A 21374-nucleotide genomic window follows, 5' to 3' on the forward strand; every position below is an offset into this window, starting at 1 on the left:
AAACCGACATAGAGAGAAAAGCAGAGGAGAGATAGACAGAGACAGAGGCAGAGAAGGAATCCACTTCTGATGTTATTTGGGCCCCTGGAATGAGTCATGACTAAAACTCTTGGATGTTTCAGTTACAGGAGGCAACAAATTTCCTTTTCTGCTTAAGCCTGTTTGAGTCAGGTGTCTGCACTAAAGTAGTTTAAACTAATTCATCTGATTTTCTGCAACAAGCAAATTGGAAGCAACAACAGAGGAGGGTTTTTGCTTGGAGGCATATGAATCAGCAGCAGTTTCACTAATTTTTAAAAAATGTTATGAATTCTGCACACTTAATGAAATAAAATCCAATATTTTGGTACTTGGTGCTGACACCAAAGGAAAGCAAAGGAAAACTACAAAATCTCTCTCTCTAATTTAAAAAAAAAAAAAAAAAGAAAGAAAAAGAAAGAAAGCAGTTTGGGATCCAGATCATGACATCATATCTTACAGTACAGGACAATGTTTGATAGTCCTGATGTGACATTCCCTATTTTTATACCTGTCATCAATGGTCTTTCACACTTAAAACCATCTTTGATTCCTCTCTTAGTGAGTAGTTACAATACTAGAGCAAAATTATATTTTTAAACTTTCTGCTTTAATTTCCTGCAAAGCCAAAATACTGGATTTTTTTACATGTTTAGAATTTATAAAGTTTTAAAAATATTAATGTAACTAAATATTATTTAACACATTTAAAAACAAAAATTGTAAACAAATTACAAAATATCCTTCTGGCCACTACTGGCTCTGCTGCTTTCTGCAACTTCACTTCTACCCCACACATATCCATACACATCATCTATGATGTAGCTGGTTAGGAAGAGCTTCTAGACTTTCCTGCCCAGTTTAGCAACCCATAGGGTTTTCAGGACTACTTCTTCTGATTGAAAATGATTTCTCTCCTGTGAGCCCAAAAGAGATGGCCCTAGCTGGGTCTGACTCTTCTCCATCCCCTATGGGGAGATTTCCTACTTCAAAGACTCCTCCTTTTTAGTCCTCGCTCAGCATTTTTGCTGAGAGAGCGTAGTGGAGGATGAAGTTTGTAAGAGATGAAGTTTGGAAGAGGTAGGGAGTTACTGGAACGGGGTGGTAAGGAGGGGATGGGAGGGTTTATGGTGATAAATGGTATTGGTTTATGGTTAGTGATGAGGAGGAGGTTAGAGCAGGAGGAGGAAGGAGGGTTTGAAGAGGACCTAAGAAGAGTAAATAAAGCTGCTGACTGAGGTCTAAAATAATGGTATTACACCAGTAAAAATACCTTAATTTCAGTGCTTAAAAATAGCACAGTATACGGGTACACTGGAATATAGAAAACAGTAATGCAGTCATGATTCCCTCTTCCCTGACCTTCAGTCAGAGTGCCTCTAAATCTTGTTAATTCAATTTCAGACACATGCCACTCCACCTGGAGATTCAACTTCCTGAAGTATTCTTGGCACAAACCTTGAAAGGCTCTGGTTCTGTTTTAAGAAGGAAAGCCATGTACTTACATCACTTATACACACTGCTGCCAGATTAATAGTTCTGAATCACAGTTCTACCACAGAGCAACGAATATTTATTGAATATTTGGTATGTGGCAGGCACCAGGCTCTCTTTATATTACCTTATTTAACCTTCATAACAGCCCTTCGTAGTAGATACTGTCATTAACCCCATTCTGTAGATAAGAAAATAGAAGCTTAGGAAAATTAAAGTCTCTTGAAAAGGAAACATAGCTCCTAAGTGGCAGAACTAGGTTTGGAACTAATCTGTCTCACTCCACTTGGGTCCTTAACCTCTATTCTTTTTTTTTTTTTTTTTTTTTGCGGTACGCGGGCCTCTCACTGCTGTGGCCCCTCCCATTGCGGAGCACAGGCTCCGGATGCGTAGCCCCAGTGGTCATGGCCCACGGGCCCAGCCGCTCCGCAGCATGTTCTATCCTCCCAGACCGGGGCACGAACCTACGTCCCCCGCATCGGCAGGCAGACTCTCAACCACTGCGCCACCAGGGAAGCCCTTAACCTCTATTCTTTATCACCTCTTCTGCTCAAAATCTGAGTGAGTAGTCAATAAAGTCTAAGGGCTTATCACTTAAGGCCCTTACCCCCAACTGCCATTCCAATTTTATTTTCTACTATGGCCCTTCATACATCTGATTTTCAGGGCAAATAGAAGTATTTGTTGATCACCAATATGCCTCAGCAATACACACTTCCATGTCTTTGTTTATTGAGGAATGTTTTCTCTGTGTCACTGGTTCCAGAAAAAAATAGAAATATTTAAATCACTGTTTCACACAATAATTGTCATAGTTTTTATTTTCCATTACAAAAACAGCCATTGATTTTTACATATATACATATATACACACACATATGTATATTTCTTCCCTTAAAATAAACTATTTTCTTCTGAAGTATGTACAAAGATTAAGTGGTTTGGAAATGTATTAGGCCTTTACAAATTGTTTATAAATCCAAATCCAACAGAATTAGGATTCCAAATAGTAGAAATCATTTTACCAGAAGTCCAAAAAGTCTTCAGGGTCTCCCAAGATTATCTAAAATAAACACAGAAACAAAAAACTATTCAGGACAGAAATTTGGCAAGTGGTCAGTCTCCTTTTGTAGGGTGCCTCTACTCCTAACAGGCATAATTTTCGAAAAAAAAAACCTGCTGTGGAATAAATTTCATGGATTAAAAAAAATGCTGAGTGACGTTACCTTGAACGTACAGTCGATTTGGCCACAATACAGCTTCAGCTTTTTAAAAAGCAGTAGCTCTCCAGAAAACAGAAAGAGAAGGGAAGATTTTTCCAACTTATTTTAGGAGGCTACCATTACCTTGATAACAAAACCAAAGAGAGTCCAAAAAAGAAAACTACAAACAAATAGCCCTCATGAACATAGATGAAAAAAATCCTCAACAGGGGAATTCCCTGGCGGTCCAGTGGTTAGGACTCGGTGCTTCCGCTGCATGGAGCCAGGTTCGATCCCTAGTCAGGGAACTAAGATCTTGCATGCCGTGCACTGGCATGGCCAAAAAAAAAAAAAAAAAAAAAATTCTCAACAGAATTTAAAATTTGAATTCAACAATATATAATATACACATATATATTATAGAATATATATACGTAAAGAATAACACATCATGACCAAAAATTCAAAGCTGACTGATTCAGTATTCAAAAATCAGTCAATAGACCCACAAAAATATAGTCATTTGATCTTTGACAAAGAAGCAAAGGCAATTCAGTGGAGAAAAAATATGCTGTTCAACAAATGGTGCTGGAAAAACTGGACATCCATGTGCAAAAAAAATGAATCTAGACACAGACTTTATACTCTGCACAAAAATTAACTCGAGATTATAGACCTAAATGTAAAATGCAAAACTATGAGACTCAGAAGATAACATAGGAGAAAACCTAGATGACTTTGGGTTTAGTGAGGTCATTTTAGATACAACACCAAAGGCATGACTCATGAAAGGAAAAATTGATGCAGACTTCATTAAAATTTAAAACTTTTAAAAAAGTTTAAAACTTTTTTAAAAAGCTATGCAAAAAACACTGTCAAGAGAATGAGAAGACAAACCTAACACTGGGAGAAAAAATTTGCAAAAGACATATCTGATAAAGTATTGTTATCCAAAATATACAAGAAACACTTAAAAGTCAACAACAAGAAAATGAACAACCTGATTTAAAAATGGGGAAAAGATCTGAATAGACACTTCACCAAAGAAGACATACAGATGGCAAGTAAGCATATGAATAGAGGCTCAACATAACATGTCATTAGGAAATTGCAAATTAAAACAACAATGGGATACCACTATACACCTATTAAAATGGCTAAAATCCAAAACACTGACAACACCAAATGCTGGCAACGATGTGGAGCAACAGGAGCTCTCATTCATTGTTGATGGGGCTGCAAAATGGTACAACCACTTTGGAAGATAGTTTGGCAGTTTCTTATAAAACCAAACATACAATATGGCAATTGAACTGTATTTGCCCAGAGGAGTTGAAAATTTACATCCACACAAAAACCTGCACGTGGACATTTATCGTAACTTGATTCATAGCTTCCAAAACTTGGGAGCAATCAAGATATTCTTCAGTAGGTGAATGGATACACAAACTGTGACAATGGACTACTATTATTCAGCGCTAAAAAGAAATGAGCTATCAAGTCATGAAAAGACATAGAGGAAACTTATGTATTATTATATATATTTCACTTATATTACTAAGTGAGAGAAGCCAATCTCAAAAGGCTACATAATGAATGATTCCAACTGTATGATATTCTGGATAAAGCAAAAATAGGGAGGCAGGAAGATCAGTGGTTGGTTGCAGGGTGGGGTGGAGGGAGGAATAAACATAAAACACAGGATATCTTTAAGGTAGTGAAATTATTCTGCATGATACTATAAGAGTGAATACATGTCATTATACATTTGTCAAAATCCATAGACTATATAATACAAAGAGTAAACCCTAATGTAAACTATGGACTTTGGTTGATAATGATGTCAGTGTTGACTTATTGATTGTTACAAATAAATGTACCATACTGATTCGGGATGTTGATGATGGGAGAGGCTGCATGCAGGGAGGGGATAGGGAGGCGGGAATTCTCTGCAGTTTCTGCTCAATTTTACTGTGAACCTAAAACTGCTCTAAAAATAAAGTGTATGTATGTATGTGTGTATATATGTGTGTGTATATATATATATATGTACGTATGTGTGTATGCATACACTTTATTTTAAAATTATATATATTTTATATATGTATTTATGTATCCTTTTAATATTCTAAAAAATATATCAGTGTAATCTACCATACTTGTCATAATTGTCCAAAGAAGAAAAAATACATTATCATTATCAATTGATGCAGAAAAAGCATTTGACAAAATTCAACATCCATCCATGATTAAAAACTCTCAGCAAACTAGAAATAGAAAGGAACTTCGGACTTCCCTGGTGGCACAGTGGTTAAGAATCCGCCTGCCAATGCAGGGGACATGGGTTCAATCCCTGGTCCAGGAAGATCCCACATGCTATGGAGCAACTAAGCCCGTGCGCCACAACTACTGAGCCTGCGCTCTAGAGCCCACAAGCCACAACTACTGAGCCCATGTGCCACAACTACTGAATCCTGTGTGCCTAGACCCCGTGCTCCACAAGAGAAGCAACCGCAATGAGAAGCTCGCACACCGCAACGAAGAGTAGCCCCCGCTCACTGCAACTAGAGAAAGCCCGCGTGCAGCAACGAAGACCCAACGCAGCCAAAAATAAATGAATAAATTAATTAATTTTAAAAAAGAAAAAAAGAAAGGAACTTCCACAGGCTGATAAAGGGCATCTATAAAAAAACCTAGAGCTGATATCATATGAAATGGTGAAAAGCTGAATACTTTCCCCTAAGATCAGGAACAATGCAATGATGTCCACTGTCACCACTTCTATTCAACATCATACTGAAAGTCCTAGCCAGTGCAATAAGGCAAGGAAAATAAATAAAAGGCATACAGGTTATAAAGGTAGAAGTAAAACGTTCCCTATTTGCAGACAATGTAATTGTCTACATAGAAAATCCTAAGGAACCTACAAAAAACTCATGGAACTAAAATGTGAGTTTAGAAAGGTTACAGGATACAAGGTCAACAGAAAAAAATCGTATTTCTACATACTAACAATTGTCAAAAGGAAACTTAACTTTTAAATTATATAATTTATAATGGCTCCCCCCCAATTAAATTCCCGGGAATAAATCTACCAAAACATGTACATGATCTGTATGCTTAAAACTTCAAATGCTGATGAAAGAAATCAAAGACCTAAATTAATGGAGGGGCATGCCATGTTTATGGATTGGAAAATGCAACAGGGAAATGATGTCAGTTTTGCCTAAATTGATCTGTAGATTTAATGCAATTCTAATCAAAATCCCAGCAGAATTTTTTGAAGATATGGACAACCTGATTTTAAAATTTATTTTGAAAGGCAAAGGAGCTAGAATAGCTAAAACAATTTTGAAGAAGATGACTAAAGTTGGAGGAATTATATCACCCTATTTTAAGATTTACTTTAAAGCTACAGTTTCCAACACAGTGTGGTACTGGCAAAGGCATAGATACATAGATTAGACAGACAGTCCAGAAATAGACTCACACAAATATGGCCAACTGATTTTTTTACAAAAGTGCAAAAGCAATTAAATGGAGAATGAATAGTCTTTTCAAAAAATGTTGTTAGAACATTTGGACGTCTACATGCCAAGAAAGAGAGAGAGGAGAAGGAGGGAGGAAGGAAGGAAGGAAGAAATAAGGAACCTTGACCTAAATTTCATACCTTATACAAAATTAACTCAAAAATATCTAAATGGAAAGCATAAACTATAAACATTTAGGATAGAACATAGGAGAAAATACATGTGACCTAGGGTTAGGCAAAGAGTTCTCAGACATGATGCCAAAATCATGATCCATTTTTAAAAAAAGATGAATTAGACTTCACAAAAGTGTAAAATTTTGCTCTGCAAAAGACACTTAAAAGAACGAAAAGACAAACTATAGACTGGAGAAAATATTAGCAAATCACATATCCAACAAAGGACTTGCATTCAGAGTATATAAAGAATTCTCAGAACTCAATTGTAAGAAACAACCCAACTAAAAAATGGGCAAAGGACTTGAACAGACACTTCACCAAAGAACATACACAGATGGCAAATAAGCACATACACAACGTGCAACATCGTTAGCTATTGGTGATGCAAATTAAAATGGCAATAAGGTACCACCACGTACCTTTTAGAATGGCTAAAAAAATTCTGACAGTACCAAGGTCTGGAGAAGATGCAAAGCACCTGGAATACATTGTTGGTGAGAAAGCAAAACGATAAGCCCACTCTGGAAAACAGTTTGGTAGTTTCATATAAAGTTAGACATATAATCTAGAAATCCTACTTCTTGGTATTTATCCTAGAAATAAAGACTTACTTCACTCAAAAACCTGTACAAAAAATGTTTTTTTTTAACAGCTCTACTCATAATAGTAAAAAAATAAAATGGAAATAACCCAAATGTATTTTGGCAGGTGAATAAACAGTGATGGATCATATTTTGTGATAGGATGGAATACTACACACACAGGCGTTCAATTTTATATGCCATTTTAATTTTGTTTTTAAGGAATAGATTTGAGACAAATGAGGAAGAGTGTTGAAATTTAACAAGGCTGGTTGGTGGGTGTGTGGATTTTGCTGTGTTATTCTGATTCTTTTCTGCTTGTGTTGTATTCTATATGCATATTGTTGTCGACATCGGTAATGAGCAGATTATTTCATATTTGTGTAGTGTGGGCATTTACATACCTCACACCACTTAAGCCTCATGATCACTTTATGAAATAAGGACAGAAATTATTATCCCTATTCCCTAGAAAAGGAATCTGAAGTGGATTGGGGACTCAGTAGTTCCTTGTTTAGCCTAGATTTGCATGGAAGTCCACTGGAGAAGTTCCCTTCAAGCCCAGGTGACTTGACCCCAGTCACTCCCCCCACCCCAACCTTGGAAGGCACTTATTTAGTGGGGGAACGAATTGTATTAATAATAGCTAAATGTTCAAAAACCAGTCATCCTGAAGTACCAGAAGGGGCCTCCAGGAATGATTCCCAGGCGATGGATACACATTTACAAGTCAATTCTTAGGAGGTGAAGGCAGGTTCTTTGGCTACCTCCCACTGGCTCACTCAGTGACCTTGGGCAAATCACTTAACCTTTCACTACTTATATTTACACTCCGGTAAACCGAATGTGTAATATTCATCATTACTCATTCAGGCTCCTGCGGAACACATCTTGAAAATTAGGGACCGATTTACGGTGGATCATATGCAACAACGTCAACTTTTCAACACAAAGTACATCTTCTAAGCCAACCCCCCGCCCCCGCCATTCCTCAAAGAATATTTTCACTCTCATTTAAATGGCGAGGGCTATTTTAAAGGAGATTGAGTTTATACTTTTAAATGATCCATAACTTTTAAATCACTAACGTAAGAATGCTTTTGGTGTTAACAAATTAAAGCAACGCCTAACTAGACAGAACAATAAGTCAGTTACATTCTATTGCCCATTTCGTCTGTACTGGCTCTTGAAGATTTTGGAAGCAAGCAGTTTGTTAACCGTAAGTTTTAGAACTTTATTTCAGCCCTGATAATGCCTTTATGAAAATCCTTTAGGTTCTGAGTATTATGGTGTGAAAGAAGAAAAAACGGCACAGAGCAGCTCCAAATCCAGGAAAATTGGTAAAGATAAACTAGGAGCCGATGATTGCCAGCGCTCCAGGCTGGTTCCCGACTTTGGCTACGGGTCGGGGCAGCTGTGATGTCTCGCTTGGGACTGGCCCTGGAGGCTCCTGGCAAGGAACCTGAGCCCCCTCGCGGCCGAACTGCCCGCAGAGGCCACAGGTCCCTTTAAGGCATCCTGCGGGCAGGGACCCGGGAGCTAAGGGGGCGGGAGGAGGGTTCTCAAGCGCACGCCACGTGACTCTATTGCCAAGTTCGTTCGCGAGTTTGACAGAAGTTTGAATTGGACTCGGGGGTTTTCTGCAGCCGGCGGGGTAGAGCGGCGGCCGCGGCCTCGGCGAGCGCGAGCAGCAGCTCCCCCGCGACCCACCCAGCCAGACTGGATCCCGGGCCGCCGACGGCCGCTCGCGCTTCGGTACAGCTCGCTTCCCCCGCCGCGGGTCAGCAGCCCCGAGCCCCACCGCGGTCCCCGCGGACCGCGCGCGCGCCCCAGCCCCGCCGCGCCAGCATGTCCTCGACGGAGAGCTCCAGTCGCACGGCGGACAAGTCGCCGCGCCAGCAGGTACTCCCTGCACGCCCCTAGGGCTCTCTCGCCGCCCCTTCTCCACCTGGGTGTCGGGCCGACCCTTATTCTGCCCTCTCTCCCGGGTGTGAGTGGGAGGAAGAGGGCCAGCGCTTTCCTGGGTCCCCCACCGCCCTGACCCCGAGCCCTGTCTCCGCAGGTGGACCGCCTGCTCGTGGGGCTGCGCTGGAGGCGGCTGGAGGAGCCGCTGGGCTTCATCAAAGTTCTCCAGTGGGTGAGTCGCTGCCCTAGACGAGGGCTATTTCGGGAGCCTGGGCTGTGACGCTGACCCGAGCAATGTGGCCGAAGTGGGGGGCGGGGAGGTGCTGAGGCCGGTCCCGAAGGAAGGGTGGGGGGCGGTGACAGGTGGGCGGGGGAGGGGCGGGCTGGGGCTGCTTCTCCAGCACTTGGTGGCAGGAGGGTGAGGAACGAAGCACGCGGAGCCCCGGATTCGGTCCTTCTATGTGCAAGGAGTCTTTGCCCAGGGCGCTCACATTTCACCCGGGCGAGAGGACCCGGGTGTAACCTTTCCAGAACTCTGATCCTGCACATACCACTCCTCGGTGGCGGGAGGGGCGAAGAGGACAAGTGCGAATGAGGAGAGCTGCAGAGGGCAGAGGACGGAAGGAGGCAGGCGATGGAAACCATCCTGTCTCCAAACGCACCAGGACCTGACTGATCCTGGAGGTGGATTCATGGGACAGGGTCCTGGCTGGCAGCTGTTCTGTTGAGGTCACTAGAGTAATCTGTGTTCCTGTAACTGCGTGAGGGAGTGGATGAATGAATGAATGGAGTTCATGGCTCTAGGATTACATAAAAGAAAAAATAGTAAGACAGAATAAAAATCAGCCAAAATGTGGCTTGTAGAATAAGATAGAATATTGAGCTAGAAGGCTGGGGCCCTGGGTTCTAGACCTGGACCTGCCTTTTCTACTTACTTGACCCTGGACAATTCTCTTCTTTGGACTTCAGTTTCCATATTAATCAAATGTTCAGACCATCCCTAGGGTCCCTTTCTGCTCTAAATGGGTTGGCATGCTAGAACATTGCCCTTGGGTTAGACTTATCCTGTGACCTTGAAGAAATCATTTGCCCAGGGCCTCAGTTTCCCCTGCAGTGGTATAGGGGAAATACCATCTTCTCCTGCCTCACTGGTACTTTGAGACATTAGCATGTTCTCTGTCCTTCGTGGTGCCCAAGGCCTCCTGGGTATAAATTAGGAATGTGGACAGGTGCAGTCGCTCTTTCAAATCATAAAGACTTTTCGAGAGCAGTTATTGCACTGTCACAGAAGAGATTTAAGTTAGACAATCCACACACCAAATGGTGTGTGAAAAACTTAATTAATGTGCTTTCAGCACAGAATTCAGCTAGGGAATAAGTTACCATTAATACTGAGGAGGATTGAGTTCTAAGGGGCTTTTAACTCATTGGAGACAGGAGTTAGCACTGTGTCGCTGATTCTTAAATCATCCTTTGGACGAGAATCATCAGATCTGGAATTCGGGGGCAATAGTGCATTTGGGGTTACCTCTGGATATCTGAGACCCTGACTGGGGCTACAGGCCAGCATGCGGAGCTCCCAAGTGCAAACTCTGGGACCTGTTGGGGACTTTCCACTCTCTCTACTGCCTCAAGAGCAGTTGGAACTACTGCTGACTGAGCTCTTTCACCTCCCCCCCACTTCCGTGCCATGAGCCACCACTTGAGTACTTGAGGGGGCCGTAGAAGAATGATATTAAGACTCTGTGTGTCTACCATCCAGAAGTAGGGATCCATTATGAGTGGTCCAGAGGAGCAGAACCAGAAATGTAAGGTACGATTTTATCATTAAACTAGACAAATGGATCTAAGGGAAATTTGAGAAAGGCTGTCAAGGGATGAGGGAAACAATGAGGTTGTTAGACCATGGAATCATCCTCCATGGGAGGGATTCTGAAAAGCTTCCTTCTTTAACCTTTCTACCCTTTTCCCAACCCTCCCCCAACCAATACCCACAACATTTCTATAAGGCTGCACAAAGCAATGCCTAGTCTCCTCCCACAGTCAGTTCTGATCCCTAAGAATTAAGACCTGTTTGGCTTTTTTTTTTTTTTTTTTTGTGGTACGCGGGCCTCTCACTGTTATGACCTCTCCCGTTGCGGAGCACAGGCTCTGGACGCGCAGGCTCAGCGGCCATGGCTCACAGGCCCAGCCGCTCTGCGGCACGTGGGATATTCCCGGACCGGGGCACGAACCCGTGTCTCCTGCATCGGCAGGCGGACTCTCAACCACTGCGCCACCAGGGAAGCCCCCTGTTTGACTTGTTAAGATCCTCAGCTTCTTAGAGAGGAAGTTATGCCTTTCTCTCATAATACTCAATCCAGGGCTAGGCTCTGCACTCAGCCTTCATTCGAAGGGTAGCATCATAAAGAGACATGATTTGCTTTTACTGCCATCCTGGTAGCCTGAATTCAGAGTGAGTTTCACTTGCTCTGAGTCTCTGCAGGTGAACACAGGAACCAGCACCAGGAACCAGCACCAAAATGACAGTGAAAATGTCGTCTGGGACTTTTTGCATATTTCCTGCTTGGAGGGATCAAATACTCCGGTCTGGAAAAGGGGGGAAAAAACCACAGACGAACCTGCAGTTATTGTAATGATAATTGAAAACTTTGTTGTCGCTATTACAAAAAGCAAAGGTTTTACTGGAATCCTGGTGAAATAAAAGTAATGTTATTCTTTTATTAGTGAGGAGCTTAGCTTGGGGTATCTCCTTAAAATTTAAAGATTAACTAATCTCACCTCAATTGCAGTTCTGGGGTCTCACTAAGTCTACACTAAGCTAGGAAAATAACATAGGCATATACCAATTATTGGAGAACTAGTTTTTCTCTGCTTTCTAGCTATGGAACCTAGGGTAAGTGATGAAATCTTCATGGGTCTCAGTTTCTTATCTGTAGATGAGGGTAAGATCTATCTCATGAGCTCACTGGGAGGATTACAGGAGCTAATATCTGTAAAGCATTGGAGCATTCAGGAAGACCATGGTGAGCCTGGCAGTCCAGGAGGTATTCAGCAAGTGTTTGTTCCCAAACCTCTCCTTCTCCCCAACTTTCCCCCTTATGCAGACTGTCAGCTAGACTTGTCCTTTGGTGAGATTATTCAGATGTCACTGCCAAATCCTCACTTTGAGGGTAAGGTAAGAATCTCCTGGATTACTCAGTTACTGTATCGATAATGTCACGTTACCTTTAACTTGTGCCCTTGATCAGTAGTTCACCTTTGAGGTGCCAAGGTCACTTATTTGGCCCTGGGGTCTCTGTAATGAAAATAAGGTATTTCTGTAAATGTGGGGAGTTCGAAAGTACACCATCAGAGTCCATAAAAACCAGTGAGATGATTGTGGGAATGATTGTGGGGATGATTGTGGGAATAGGATTTGGGGAGAACTTGTCTTTCTTGTGCCCTGCACTAAGTGGAAATGTTAGTGTTCTCAGGACTGACAAAGGATTATCACCAAAAAGCAAGTCAGCACCAAAGTGGAGCCTCATCCTTGAAGTAGCAAGGTTATTCTGACATCTTTCCAAAAGAGATGCAGAGGGCTTCCCTGGTGGCGCAGTGGTTAAGAATCCGCCTGCCAATGCAGGGGACACGGGTTCGAGCCCTGGTCCAGGAAGATCCAACATGCCGTGGAGCAACTAAGCCCATGCGCCACAACTACTGAGCCTTCTCTCTAGAGCCCATGTACCACAACTGCTGAAGCCCACGTGCCTAGAGCCTGTGCTCCACAACAAGAGAAGCCACTACAATGAGAAGCCCGTGCACCGCAACAAAGAGTAGTCCTGCAACTAGAGAAAGCCCGGGCACAGCAACAAAGACCCAATGCAGCCAAAAATAAAATAAATAAATTTATTTAAAAAAAAGAGAGAGATGCAGAGGGAGGAGGGGAAGGGGGAAGAGGAAGAGGAGGAGGAGGAAGAGGGGTAGGAGGGTGGCAGTGTATGACCACTGCTGTTCCCAGCAATGCAGGTCCATGAGGAGGAAGGCTGGTTGGTACCAGAGCTCTGGAGTTGCCCCTTGTCTTAGGGTCTCCATGTCTTTGTGGCTCCTGTTCTTTATGACCAGCTTGTTTGGCTCAGAGCCTTGTGCTTGGTGACAGGGGTGGTTTCTGTTCTTCCCCACTCTTCGCTGTGGCTCAGTCACCTGGCACAGTTAAGGAAGAAAGTATATCTGATACAGAAAGGTAGAGGAGGCTGGGAAAGCGTGTCTTTCTCTGCTCCTGCATCCCAGGTGCAGAGCTACTTCCTCTCTCTTTGCAATCCTCCCTGCACACGGTAGAGATCTTTTTCAGCCTTTATAACTCTGTGATGCAGGGTTCTGTTTTGGTTTTTATTTGAGCATGACTCTCTCCTTTCTGGATGCAAACTCTTGAGAGCAGGCACCAGGTCTTATTCAACTTAGATTCTGCAGCACCTGGCACAAAGTAGATGCTCGATAACTCTTTGTTGATTAATGAATGGGTGATGTAGAAAGAGCACAGAACCGGGAATCAGGAGTTGTGAATTCTAAGCCTGGCTCTCACATTGGCTAAATGTGACCTTGGGGAAGTCACTTAATCTTTTGGGACCTCAGTTTCCACCTCTATGAAATGAGACTATTGTGCTTGATAATCTCTGAGATCCTTTTTGCTCTGTGAACCTGTGAGATTTTGCTGAGATTCCTCCATCCGTTCACTTGCATAGCCAACTGTCATCTGACACCATCTGACTGTGTTATGTTCAAATTTAATCATATATTCTGGTTAATAAAGTTATATAAGGTGTTTAGAGGCTCCTGACTTTCAAAGAATCAGAATAGAAGAGAATACAGTTAATACTAAAGTTACTATGGGTATATTTTGCCCAGAGAGGAATCGTAAAGGAGGGTTCAGGATTTTCAGAACCTCAAGGTTGTCATCTGGCCATAGCAGAACTTCCCGCAATGATGGAAAAGCTCTATAATCTGTGTTGTCCAGTATGGAACCTGCTAGTCACATGTGCCTAGGGAGCACTTGAAATGTGGCCAGTGTGTCTGAGCAACTGAATTTTAAGTGTTATTTAATTTTAATGAATTTAAATGTAAATAGCCACACTTGGCTAGTGGCTACCATTGTGGATAGTGCAGCTCTATAGTAGGCGCTCCATGAAGACAGAGGTTTTTTTTCTCTTTTGTTCACTAATAAATCATATCGCCTAGAACAATGCCTGGTACATAGTAGATGCTCAGTAAATGACATCTTTCTGTAAATGGTCAGGAGTGCCAATCAAGAGAGTGCTAGTAAAAAGCAGCCTCCATAACTAACTGTTCATTGCCCCAAGTTAGGAGTACCTACTTTTGGGGGGAACCTATTACAGAGTCATTCACTGGCTAACTGCCAACAGTAAACATATATCCAACTGTCTGCCCTTCCCAGAATGTAACGCCTTAATTGTGTCCAGTTCTGGGCACCAGAAGATAAGAGGAACAAAGAAACTTCCAAGAGGAATCAGAGAACTGACAAGAAACAGAGCTGACAAGATTGGAGAATTCTTACGAGGACGAGCTAGAGAAGTTCCACTGTTATGCCAGGGAGGCAAATTGGAGTATGTAAAGGATAATGATGCAGAGGCTTTGAGTAACTTCTCTCCAGGCCTGTCAAGAAGATGAGCAAACAGGGCTCTATTGCAGCCTCTGTAATGTAAGTCAGATCAGGAGGTTAAGCAGGCATTGGAGAGAGGTTATACTGTCTCCTTTCCTGGACGATTTTTAAGATGGAGACAATTGTCATTTGTTTGAACTAAACCTCCTAGAAACAGAGAGGTACCCATTATGACCTTTAGAGAGGGGTCAGTGGCTCCAGCATGAAGAAGATCTGCCAGGCCAGGCGATGCAAGGTGGGGCAGTGGCACCGGACACCACCCAGGGACAGAGCGCAGCTGCTGGCAAGCCCAGCCAAGGGCACACTGAAAGCGTTACCCTCGGAGAGTGAGAGAATCATAGAGTTGGAAAAGGCCTTTGGATTACCTGCTCCAAACTCCTCATTTTACAGAGGAGGAAACTGAGACTCAGAGAGCAGAATGACTTATTAGAGGTCACCCTGCCAGTTAGTGACAGGGCCAGGACCAGGACCTGGATTTCCAGACTCCTGATCCAGGGCTCTTCACTCCACAATACTATCAAGCATTAGCAAAATAATGTGAACACAACTCTATTCTATAAACACTGGATGCAGGACTGGGATGTGAATTAGCTGTCTTCTAGGTGCTTAATATCCAAGATACCAAATCGCAAAGAAATGTACAAAAAGTGAACAATTAACAGAATAAGCTCACTGCTTAATACAAATGATTATATCGTGCACAAGCCAATGGTAAGTGCACAGGAAATGAGCCCTGAACAGATAATGTGGGAGGATCAGAGACTCCAATTTCTCACCTCCTTCTAACCAAAGTGTGTATCCTCAGAAAGAAATTAGAAAATCATAGGATGAGGGAATTTCATGTCATTCAAGGCAGGAGGTTTAGTAAAATGTGATGAAAGGTGAAGAGGAAAACAATTCATGTGATCTGAAACGCCTCTGGTTCTTAACACTGAGAAATGGCAGCAGCAACGGATTATGAAGGGAAACACCACTGGGGAAAAAGCAGAGGCTGATAAGGCAAGTTGAGGATACTTTTCTCTGGGCTTGAGCCAGGACTGCCATCATCAACCCAGCCAGCACAGTTGCCAAAGGAAAGGTGCCTTTGGGGGAGAGGAGTTAGCTGGCAGTACACAGCAGCCGGGCCCCTGCCCCCTTGGCCCCTCGGAAGGCTTGGCAGAGGTTGTCCCCTCTAGCTATACCTCCACTGAGGCAGGAAGCCATTGGAAGTTAGCAAGAAGGTAATGGCAAGATTCATTGATGGCTTCAAAGGAGAAATGGAAAGAATTCCATGCACTCCTGATCTAGATTGGTGCAGGGAAATCTATTTCTAGGGTGCCTCTCCCTTGGGGAGGAAATTCAAGTCCAACTTTGAGATAGAAGTTTCCAAAGCCTAAATTGCTTTGTGTTAGTCATCATCTTAAGGAGGCTACCTGTGGTCTCCAGTGTCACATCCGATGGGGAGACCTGGAAACTGCCCATTTCTCCCTCTTCATCTCCCTCCCAGGTACCAGTCAAAGTCAACCTTATTCATTTGGCTATTTGGTCCAGCACGCTGTGCAGTGAACACAGCACCCTGAGGCTGGGAGACCAAAGGAAGCCATGGGTCCCCGGCCCGGAGGGACTTGATCAAAGGGACTCCTGGCCCTCCCCCCGCCCCCATATCTGCACCGGCTGAGAGTCAGAGGGTGGTTCTGAAGTGATAGACCTTGGCCAGCTGAGACCTTCTGACTCTCAGAGGGGCTTCACTCTCCCTCAGCTCTTTGCTATTTTCGCCTTCGGGTCCTGCGGCTCCTACAGTGGGGAAACAGGAGCAACGGTTCGCTGCAACAACGAAGCCAAGGACGTGAGCACCATCCTTGTTTCGTTCGGCTATCCCTTCAGGTGAGCAGGAGTTGATTCTGACCCCGCATAGCCTCTCTCATTGGATTGGCAGGACCTGCTTGGTCTCTTTCTCCTCCAGAAACCTAAAGACCTTTTGTTGGGTGCCACTCCAGTTTCAGATAGAATACAAGGCTCAGGTCCTTCCTGCCCTTTAGGAATTTCAGACACACTGGCCAGAGAAAAATATAAGGGAAACTCAAATAGATCCCTGTTATAATAATGTTGCAGTCCATGGATAACCAATAGCAGGTAACAACAGCTCTTACAGAAAGAACCTATGCAGTGTGGGGTGGAGGCTTCTCGACCCTCAGCAGCCTCCTCCCTGCCTTGAAGGTAAGGAAGCTTGTCAGTACTCAGATCCTGAAGAGCTGATGGGGGATGCTCACCAGTACCACCAGAATACAAGGGGGTATACCTTGGCCGGGAGGTAGAAGACAGTACTCTTTCCTGAGTGTTTGGGAGCTTAGAGAAGGGAGAGCCCAAATGTTCAGAGGGGAATGGGGACAGCGCTCAGCTTTCCAGAAATTTCTAGTAGCAGCAGCTAAGTTAGATTAGCTGTCTCTTGTTCATAATAGGGTATTTGTTTTTCTCTCTTGATTTTGTCCAGTGTGGTCTCATTGGGGGACCTAAATAAAGCCTGAGAATGGGTGATTCCAATCTTAACTTGGCCACTGTGGACCTGTGCTTTCCGAGGGACAGAATGAAGCTGATTTCCCTGGTGGTTTGGCTACCAGAAATAGATGAACTATATATACTGTGGTTACAATCTAAAGGGTCGTGGAGATACGTGGAAATACAGGGTCACCGTATCTGGGCAGGGTGGATGAGTGTGGGGTGGTGGCTGAGAGGGAGGTAGAGTTTGACCAGAATTCCAGGAAAATTCCTGTTCTGACTGCAAGGTTCCCTCCAGAAACTTTGCTCCCTACCTGCCCCTTTCTTGGTTCTGTAAGAGTCCTTGGGTGAGAACTAGTGCAGGACTGCTCCTGGGGCAGGGGAAGCCCACTGCCTCCACAGGGGGAGGATCGCCCTGAGCTCAGGGTGGGCTTCGTGCCACCTGCAGGTTGAACCGGGTCCAGTATGAGATGCCCCTCTGCGACGATGAATCCACCTCCAAGACCATGCATCTCATGGGGGACTTCTCTGCCCCCGCCGAGTTCTTCGTGACCCTGGGCATCTTTTCCTTCTTCTACACCATAGCTGCACTCGTCCTCTACCTGCGTTTCCACAACATCTACACGGAGAACAGGCGCTTCCCCCTGGTGGTGAGTGGGCACAGCCAGGAGGGATGGGGTGGAGGCACTGAGGAGACATACGTTTCCGGGCTGAGGACAAACATGGTGGCTTTCCTGGGTCCCTGACACTCGGATGTGAACCTCCTCAATTTCCCTGCCAGCTCTTTGCTGCTGGTCCCTTCGGGTGCTGGGGCTGCCACAGGTCCTCGGGCCAGTGGAAGGCCCATGTCCCAGGACTCTGCGTCTACCAGCCTCCCATCGCTTGCTCTACTCAAAGTAGGCACAGTAGCTTCAAGAAGCAGGCGCTGAAGTCTGATTGCTTGGGTTCAAATCCCAGCACTGTCCCTTACTAGCTGTGTGCTCTTGACAATTTCCTTAACCTCTCTCTCAGTTTCCTCAACTATAAAATGGGAATAAAATAATAACTATCTAATAGTGTTTTGGAAAGATAAAGTGAACGTGCATGTAAAATACCTGGTGTATAGTTAGCCTCCATAAGTGCTAGCTATTATCAATATTATTTCCCCTTTACTTTCTCCCTATCCCAGGCATGCAAGGTGGAAAGGGTGCCTTAGGGGACCCCTTTTATCTCCTGCAGTCTGCCCTCACTCTGCCACCACTTGTAACTGAGCAGTGGTGATCAAAGGAAAGGCTGGGCGTGGGGAGAGTGTCAAGTTTAGGCCACGTGGGTTTAGGGATGACACTGACCAACAGATGCCTGGGCACATTGTTACCTGACCTCAGTTCTGAGGGCATGGGCAGGGGTAGCCCTGGCTGGCGGGATTCTCTTGGTGGCAGATTCCCTAGGATGATCTGAGTTCCCTGAAACTCTAGGTGTTTGGTAGGATAGGAAGAAGCAGCTGTCCTGGGACCCCAATATCCCAGTGCCTTATGGCAAGACGAAAAGAAGTACAGAATCATGGGGGCCTTTCTGATTGTATTTCCTGTCCCTCTGCTCCTCCCAGGACTTCTGTGTGACTGTCTCCTTCACCTTTTTCTGGCTGGTAGCTGCAGCTGCCTGGGGCAAGGGCCTGACTGACGTCAAGGGGGCCACACGACCATCCAGCCTGACAGCAGCCATGTCTGTGTGCCATGGAGAGGAGGCGGTGTGCAGTGCCGGGGCCACGCCCTCCATGGGACTGGCCAACATCTCCGTGGTGAGACCTGTGGCCACTGAAGGGGTCTGGGGAAGGCAGCACACTCCCAGCTGCCCAGGCCTGTCACAGCAGGGTCTGAGAGGGACAGAGAGGGTGTCTTCACAGCTGCCCTCCCCGGCACTGGCAGCCAGTGCTTCCGCTGCACCTAATGCTGGCTGCTGGCCCCTGGCTGACCCTGAGGGACATTTGGGCAGGGGGAACCCAAGAGGCACTCAGCCTCCTGTGCCTTCCTCCTTCCGCCCTCTGCCTCCCATTTCCCTCTCTTCTCCCCACCTCCAGGCGTGCTCTTTGTGACTGCCTCTCCCTCCTCCTGCCTCTTTACAGTCTGTGTGAATGTACACACATGAGCAGGTGGAGGGGGAGCCTAGGGCTGTGACGGGGCTCAAAGCGGGGGAGGGGGGGCAGACCCAGAGTGGGTGAGAAGGGGCTTATTGTCACTCAGGCCTCCAGGCTGGAAAAGGTCTTTGGGCAGTGGTGGGTCTAGCTGGTATGCATGTATTTGGCCACCCCAGCTGTTAGAACATTGAAACATCTCCATATTAGTTGGTAAGTAGCTGAGCTTTGCAAATGCCCTCCTGTCAGCCCAGCCGCCTCAGCCCTGCCCTGAAAATGGCCTGAACCTTCCCCGGGCCCAGCAACTGAAAGGTTTAATGGCTGGCACACCAGGGAGCCTTCTAGACCTTGCTGGAACCCTGCTGATAGGTGTTAGCCCCACAGCCTTTTACTGTAAAAATGTTCACACATTCGGCAAAGTTGAAAGACTTTTACAATGAACAGCCACGCACTCATCAGCTAGACTGTACTATTAACATTTTACTAGACTTGCTTTGTCCTGTATCTATCTGCCTCTCTTCATCTATTGATCCATCTTATTTTTAATGCATTTCAAAGTTTATTGCAGACATCAGTACACTTCCCCCTAAATACTCCCTGCTGATAGGTTTTTAAATATTTTGAATAAATATTTGGATAGAGCTGGCTGGGTCGCTACCCTAGGGAAGGAGCACCTTGGACAGCTCTGGCCCCACCCACCCTGACAAGGCCTTCGGAAAACGGCCTGCGGACGCTGTGGGAAGTGCCACTAGAGCCCTTGCTCCTTGCTGTGCTTTGCACGGTGCTCCACTCCAGGAGCCAGGTTCTCCTAGCGACCAAGCCACAACTTGGGTGCATGCTGTGGACAGAGTTAGACACTTTCACCAGAGAATCCCTTAGTGGGTGGTGGCCTTAAACCCTGACTCTACATCCAGTTCTCTTTTAGTCTTTCTAGCCCTCTACACCTCCCCCTCCCCCCAACACACAGGTACTCCCCCTCCCTGTTCCCAGGATGCCCTCCTATTCTCATAAGCCACCCTCCCCCTGATGTCTTTGCAGCTCTTTGGCTTTATCAGCTTCTTCCTGTGGGCCGGGAACTGTTGGTTTGTGTTCAAGGAGACCCCGTGGCACGGGCAGGGCCAGGACCAGGGCCAGGGCGCCGGCCAGGAGAGCGCAGCTGAGCAGGGAGCGGTGGAGAAGCAGTAAGCGGCCCCCACCCGGCTACTCCCGAACAGGACAGCGCCTCTTCAACCGCCTCTGGCTTCCAGGACCTCCTCTTCTTCCTCCCCCAACTCCCCTCCCGCATTATTCTGGGCTCTGAGCTTTGAGACGTCTTCACTGGATGGGCAGGCATCAGCTGTCGGAAACCTGGGCAGCCCTCCCAGTGGCTTCCTATCCCTCCTCTTGCTGGAGCCCCGGATGGCAGGAGCTCAGTGCTTCTTATCTACTGCCTGGACCCAGGCATCTTACTTGGGGTCTTACGTGTACCCTCACAGCCTTTGAGAACCAGCCTCTGCTACAGGCAAAGGTTGGGGTCAGGAGACCTGAGACTGGTTCCTAGCTGCCACTTCTATCAGTCTGTCCAGCGTCAATAAAAGTGGGGGGAGGGGAAATTGGCTGGCAGCCTTCTCCCTGCCCCCTTGCATGGAGGGGCCACCAGTGGTTTAGTGACCCCTCTTCAATGGCTGTCACCAGGGCCCCGTGTCTGCGCTGACCTCCAATCCGCCTGAGCTCAGTATGCTCCCCACCCTCTCCTCTGCCTCCTCTGGCCTCTGTTTGCCCACAGAGCCCATCACGTGGGAACCCAGGAGGCGGACTAGCCTAGAAAACAGCCTTTCAGAGGGTCCCAAGTAGGCTGAGACTTGGTGGGGAGCAGATAAATTGCAACTGAGTTGCAACTTAAACAGAAGCCGGAAAACTTGCTGGGGAATCAGTTTTTTTTAAATTCCCTTAGTCCTTCCACCCCTCCAGGCTGGGGCACTTCCACCAACACTCTAAACTCATACTTGCCCTAGAAACTCCTTACCTTCCTCCCTGTCCTCCTACTTGGGCTTGGTCTCACACTTGGGACACAAGATGAGGGGTCTAGGAGCATCTCCATTTCAGCCCTCCCCGCCTCCCACCTCTCTGTTCCTCTCCCTTCCCCAGCCTCTTGGGTCTGAGGCATTCAAGATCCTTTTCAAAGTCTGTCCAGGCCTTCCTTTCATTCCTGTAGGGCCAGATAGGGGCTCTGAAAGGGTAATAA

The 21374-nt window shown here is 45.6% G+C and overlaps 1 protein-coding gene across 2 annotated transcripts; it reads left to right on the forward strand.

Moving 5' to 3' along the window:
• The first annotated feature begins 8610 nt into the window (after nucleotides 1–8610).
• On the forward strand, nucleotides 8611–20781 carry SYPL2 (synaptophysin like 2). Of its 2 annotated transcripts, none has more exons than XM_067727153.1 (6): nucleotides 8611–8906; nucleotides 9067–9141; nucleotides 16304–16428; nucleotides 17489–17690; nucleotides 18626–18817; nucleotides 20189–20781. In XM_067727153.1, the coding sequence occupies exons 1-6, from the start codon at nucleotides 8853–8855 to the stop codon at nucleotides 20333–20335; spliced, it is 795 nt and encodes a 264-aa protein (XP_067583254.1). In that variant the 5' UTR covers nucleotides 8611–8852; the 3' UTR covers nucleotides 20336–20781. The 2 variants fall into 2 exon arrangements, with proteins under 2 accessions (XP_067583254.1, XP_067583255.1); XM_067727154.1 differs by having other exon boundaries at nucleotides 8738–8759.
• The last annotated feature ends 593 nt before the right edge of the window (nucleotides 20782–21374 follow it).

Source organism: Pseudorca crassidens, chromosome 2, assembly GCF_039906515.1.
Source record: "Pseudorca crassidens isolate mPseCra1 chromosome 2, mPseCra1.hap1, whole genome shotgun sequence".
Classification (NCBI taxonomy): domain Eukaryota; kingdom Metazoa; phylum Chordata; class Mammalia; order Artiodactyla; family Delphinidae; genus Pseudorca; species Pseudorca crassidens.